Source organism: Neomonachus schauinslandi, chromosome 6 (assembly GCF_002201575.2).
Source record: "Neomonachus schauinslandi chromosome 6, ASM220157v2, whole genome shotgun sequence".
Classification (NCBI taxonomy): Eukaryota; Metazoa; Chordata; class Mammalia; order Carnivora; family Phocidae; genus Neomonachus; species Neomonachus schauinslandi.
The window spans coordinates 57,922,474-57,928,473 of record NC_058408.1 but is presented as its reverse complement, the minus strand read 5'-3'; the positions used below and the strand labels follow the sequence as shown (position 1 = coordinate 57,928,473).

Below are 6,000 nucleotides of genomic sequence, written 5' to 3'. Positions count from 1 at the left end.
TTGATTTGCTCCACTTGATCCTCAAAGGTCACGGAGCTCCTTCTCTTGGGGGGGGGGCAAGTACAGTGGGAGGGAGGGTTGTCATCAGATGTGTAGTCCTCGAGCAGCATCACGTCCGTTCCTAAAACCAAGCGTGGGTTGTGCACACAGAACTGGCGAAGCAAGGTCCTCCTTCTCCACCTCTCTCCACCCCCCTGCACCCTCTCTCCCGTGTGTTCAATCCCGCCAACAGGTGCAACTCCCCGCCTGCAGCATTTGTCCAAGAAACACTGGGTGCATCACCTCATTTCGGGGTAGCTGCAGCCGGAGCCCCGGGGCTGCTTCAGACACAGGAAACACAGCCGTGTTCCCCAAACAGCAGGTTATGTGCCACAACTATAGTGACTCAGGGCATTGAGCCAGGCCTGGGACGGAGGGGAGGGGGCAGCAGGGCCCTATGACAAGGAGCTCTGCGTTCTGAGGATTCTTCTTACGGTCTGAATTTCCATCATTGTTAAAATATGTTGTGCTAAATAAACATTTAAAACTTGAAAACAGAGAGTCCTTTGGGGATCAAAAAAGAATTGAAAAATATACCCCCCAAAACAGTAGGGAAACAAAGGCAGAGAGGCAGGGGGTCCTATTAGAGAGAGCTGGGCGGAGCAGGGGTGGGGGGCTCCGGGCTGAGACGGGACCCTGGCCGGACACTGGGGCGAATGTTGGGACCAGCCTTGTTCCATCCTGGTCTCCAGCTTGCAACCCTTCAAGGCCTTAGTGCTCCGGAAACGAGGAAGACGGGGCAGCCCTGGGGTCCTCCTGCTGTTTCAGGACCGGCTGAGAGGACACCACGGCCTCACACAAGGGACTCGGGGCGAGAGGGGCCGGCAGACCAGCGGTTCAACCCACCAGCTGACAGGTGACAGAACATTCTCAGGGAACGTCCTGCCTCCAGGGAAAACTGCCCACGACAGAAGGCCGGGTCTTGGTGTCAGCCCGCGACCTACCCCAGAGTTCCACGACACTGGCTGAGGCCGGGACAAACAGGTCAGGGCAGAGATGAGTTTTCACAGGCTCCCCGCTGCCGTCAGCCCAGCTCGTGGGCACAGACTCGCCCCCGGATGCAGAGCGGAGGCCCCCGCCCACCTGCCTCTCGCCAGGGCAGCAAGCAGCGGCCGGAAGGAGGCGCTCCAGCCTGCAGGATCCCCTGGGGGGCAGCGCCTGGGCGGGGGGGTACGGGGAGCATCTGCGCTGGAGATGTGTTTCTTCAGGGAGACCAAGTTTCTCAAGGGCAGGCCCAGGGCTTGCCAGGATGGTGACGAGAGGGTGTGATCTCGGTGGGACTGCCCCTGATAGAGGGAGGACACCCCCAGTTCACAAACAGGGATGCTCCCAGGCTTAGAAAGAGATTGAGCATGTTGCCCAAGAGAACACAGCTCGGAAAAGGCCCGTCAGACACAGAGAGCCGGGCAGCTGGACGCCGAGCTGGTCGCGGCCGCCGGTCTGACACCAGCAGCAACAGCTCATGGTCACCAGCACGGCTACTTTTCCAAGGGTTTCACTTCACTGGGATCTGACAACAGCCTGTGTGGGGGAGAGCGGCACCCAAGTCCCCATGCTCTACAGGGGGAAACCAAGGCCCCGAAATGCTGGCAAGCTGAAGGCCACGGCGAGAGGCCCATGCTCGGGGCCCGCCCGCCGGCTGCTAGCCTGGCACCGGGCCACGCGGCAGGTGGGACACTTACCTGAGTCCTGGGAGCAGCTGAAGCCAGTGTCCCCCGTGCTGCTGCTGTTCCCCAGGGGCTGTCCGCCTGCCATGAGGGCAGTGAGGTGGGGGGACAGGCCCAGGTCTGAAAGGTAAAGTCGGCACCGTCAGCACAGCCCAGGTCCCGCCGAGGCGGCCACGGACCCTCCCTCTTCGGTCGTCCCCACCGGCCTCACCGCCGCCTCCCCTGTCCTCTGTCTCTGGCACACCGGGCTCTCAACCCATGGCAGAATCGGGAGTCCCCAGCTGCCCTTTCCCCTCTCTGCCTCTTGTTCCTATCCCGGGGGGGGGTGTCTGCCCTGTGACAGGATTCCCCGGGCACCCAAAGACGAAACTCTCACACCACCACCACACGCCAGAAGGCAGGTGGCAGGGAAAACATGCGGCGCGTGGTCTTGGGAGATGGCCTTCCAGTTAAACATGGGATGTGGGTGCACCGTGACCTCCTGAGATCCCACTTGAATACCGGGAAGGAATTTTCAAGAGGCGCAAACCGCAAAGTGGGAGAGAATGCCTACAAGCCGGAAGGTGAGGACAGGGGGCCTGACCCAGGGAGCGGAGGCCGGCGGCTGGGGAGGCCTGGGCGGAGGCCGGTTCTCACGCAGTGCCCCCAAAGCCCAGGACCTGGAGGCCCAGGAGCCTCTGCAGCAGGTGGGGCTGGACAGAAAGTCTCCGTAGGCAGTGGCGGGTCCTGTCCACCACTCTGCCCAGCCCAGGCTCAGGAGCTCGGGCCCCTTGTTGGCAGGAGGGGATAACCCGGGGCCGGCCTCAGAGACCCCCGCCACGGCTGAGGCGACACCGGCTAAACCGCGGGCGCAGTGACAGGCCACAGAGTGAACAGCGGGACCCCCGCCCCTCAGTTCCCGCAACCTGGCCAGGAGAGTGAGAACCCTTTCAGGGGCGGTCGAGCGGCCAAAGCGCCACAGTCAATGGGCCTCATGCGCCCCCACGCAGGGCCCCCGCCCGCTCCCAGGGCCTCGCCACCAACATGGAGGAAGGCCAAGGTCACTAGACGCTCAGGGAGAGGCATTAGCTTGAAAGAGATGAATACAAAAGAAAGAAAGAAAAGAGAAAAAAATGGATCTCAGAGGAGACAATGGAGGAAGCTTAAGAATTTAAAAAAAAAAAAAAATTCTACTTGAGTCCCCTGAGAAAGTTGAGAGAATAACGATGCCATGGAGACCACAGAGGTCACGGGAAGGAGCTCTTGGCAGTTAAAGCCGCGGCACACGAAGTCAAACCCCCCTGGCCTGGACTGAATGAGCACCCACCCTCCCCCGCGGTTTGCCTACAGACCGGACGGGGCTCTGTTCTTTACTCTCGCCTGGAGCCTTCCGAGGGTACGAGGTGATGGACAGCACGCTTCCCTTCCTTCCCCGGAGCCCAGGAGGAGACAAGAAGGGCAGGCTTCTCTCCGAATCACCCGTCCGTGAGCTTGGGGAACTGCGCTCGTGCAGAGCGCGCCGGTGGAGTGGACTGGGGCCAGAGAAGACCCCGCACGCGCTCATCCCCATCCTGGGCCTTGGCCTCAGCCCGTGACCACGGCTCGGCAGGAAGCCCAGCCCGGGGAGGGGCCCGCGGGGGGCCAGGCACTGCCGACCGGGGTGGCCGAGGCCGCGGTGGGTTCGGGACACATCTCTGAGGCTGCGGTGAGAGCCAGAACATGGCCTGGTCTCCAGCAGCGGGACGAGTTGTCTGAGCCAGACCGCTGTGGCTGGGCTGGAAGGTCTGGAACCGGCCGCCCGGCGGCCCTGCCCCGTCCTGTGTTTACCCGGCATTTACCACTCCACAGTGGGCGCAGTTACCCTGGGATTTTTCACACGAAACAATAACACATCTACCGGGTTGGGCCCAATCCAAGCCCTGTTACAAAATTAAAATAAAAAAGGCACAAAGGTGACAGGCCCCGGGGATCTGATCAAGCCTGGGGTGACTCAGAGTCACTAGTGCCCTGCAGTTCTGAGCTGAATCGGGCACTCCGAAGTCACCGGAAGCCCTCTAGGTGGCACCAGGAATGGAACGTGTAAAAGCAGGTGGGGAAACTCAAAGGTCCCAGGGTGGCCTTCCCTCCCTCCAACCCCGACCTCCCCAAGGGGCCCTGCAACAAGGCATCTCTCCTGTGTGTGTCCGCATCCTTCTCTCCAGGACTGCTAGAAAGGCTCTAACCCAGTTCCAGGAGCTTCGGGCACCAGGTGGCAGGCATTTGTAGAGGCTGCCTTCCCACGGTGCCCAGGCCACCCTCCCAGGCTGGGGTGGGGTGGGCCCTGGGCTCTCCGCCCTGCCTGGGATGGAGGTCTGAGTCACCCGGTGGACGAGTTGCTGGAAGGGCAGCTTGCCCTATCTCCTGAAGGCTCCTGATCACCCGAAGCCACCTGTCAGCTCTGGATTTGTGGTCTGGCCTCGCCAGACCACGTGTGAGCATTCAGCTCACCTTCCAGCACTAGAAATCAATGTCAGCTCCAGAGCTGACCCAGATCTCCATTCCTCAGGGAGCCTCCCAGGCAGCAGGCACTTTGGTGGCTCAGTGACAGATAAAAACTTAAAAACCTTAGGGAAAACCTTTGCCTTTGCACTTCTTCAGCTTGGAGCTAACAAACCCACTGATTATGGTGGAAATCTGTGTATGAAATAAACATGACAACGTGTTTCTCAAACTCCTGGCCTCCCTGAGTCAGCGGGGAAGCTCCAGATATTTCTGGAATTCCTCTCTGCCTCTGCTCACAGCACGCTGAGGATTCCTTGGTTAAAACTTCCCAGGTGGCCACCCAAGTGGAAAGGAACAAAACCCAGACAGAGCTTGCAGTCCTTTGTGGCTCCTTTTAGAAGGGATCTCCCCTTATTTCTTTCCCTGTGCGACCACCGGGGCTCGGGCACTGAGGGAGGAGGCCCAGAAGCTGATTTTGGTTCTGGAGTCTGGGCGGACCCAAGCCAGGCCCACACGGGGCGTCCGAGGAGGGTCCGCCCGGCGGGGCTCAGCCAGACGGACCCAGGCCCAGAAGGCCGCGGGCGTTCCCGGTGTGGGCGGGACGCGGAGGCGCGGGGCGGGGCGCGGAGGGGCGGGGCGCGGAGGGGCGGGGCGCCGGCCACCAGCCGCCTTTGACTCGCCAACCAAACCACAGCTGCCGTTTCCCGCCCCTTCTCCTGGCCCCAAGACCTCCGCCAGCACCGTCACAGGTGATCTGCATGGAAAACCTCGGCCAAAAGCAGACGCTTCTTTTTGTGCTAGCTACCCTCTCCTCCTCCATTCTCTTTCCTCGTTTTTTCTTTCCCCATTCCGGCTTCCATGGAATATAAAGCAGGTCATATTTTTTGCCTAGAAGACAAGTGATTTACAAAATGGGAGTAAGTTAATCAGAGAAACGAAACCAGACCCTGGATGCAGTCCTGGCTCACAAGGCGTACTTGGACACAGGAATTGGCCAGGGGCAGGCAGGGCATGGGCACTTCAGTGGTTAAAATCCGGGGTATGTAGACATTCTTTTTTTCCTCTGGTCAAAATAAAAAGTCCCTCCCTTGATCTCAGGGTCGTGAATTCAAGTCCCACGTTGGGCATGGAGGCTACTTAAAAAAAAAAAAAAAAAGCGGAAAGTCCCTGACTTCCTTCCTCTCTCAAGAAGAAACATTCCTTCCTTCCTCTCTCAAGAAGAAACATTCCTTCATCAGCCCATGAAATAAATCAGTGATGTTGGTTTGTTATTGCCTCACAGAAAAACTCTCCTATCACCACCACCACGGAGTATTCACGATAATTATGAGCTATCTTTCCACCCTCTTGAGAGGGAAGTTGGAAGACCTCTCTCAACTGTAATCTGAACTAGCTTTTTCCAGTTGATCTAAATGTCTTCAAAATCTCTCTTCCAATAGCACTTCCAGGTGATAATCTCCCTCAAACATGACCCAAAAAATCCAGCTACGTCCCCACTAGAATAACACGGTACTAACAGCTAGAGGCAAGATCCACCAATGCATGCTAAAAATACTGGGTGAAGGCTGAAGGAGAGAGAGGATATTTGCACAGCCTCAAAGATCTCCCCCATTGTGTGTATTAATTGCAATGGAAACCACAGTGACTTTACAGGGGAGAAACCTGACAGATACCCCTGAACTGTATGGACTGAAAGTGTCCCCCCAGAATTCATATGCCCTAAGCCCCAATGTGATGGCATCTGGAAACAGGGCCTTTAGGAGATAATCAGGAGTAGATGAGGTCATGAGGGTGGGGTCCTCAGAAGAACAGACCTTGTTCTGTCCTGTCTCCC

At 58.4% G+C, this 6,000-nt stretch overlaps 1 protein-coding gene across 1 annotated transcript in view; it reads right to left on the bottom strand.

The window, feature by feature from the left end:
* GPR161 (G protein-coupled receptor 161) overlaps nt 1-6,000 on the bottom strand; it is a 46,132-nt gene that overhangs the window by 3,049 nt on the left and 37,083 nt on the right. Inside the window, exons 4-5 of the mRNA XM_044916410.1 lie at nt 1,722-1,826; nt 1-121 (exon numbers count right to left, since the gene is read on the bottom strand). Of these exons, the coding sequence (XP_044772345.1) occupies nt 1-121; nt 1,722-1,826 (226 nt within the window). The remainder of the gene's footprint in view (nt 122-1,721; nt 1,827-6,000) is intronic.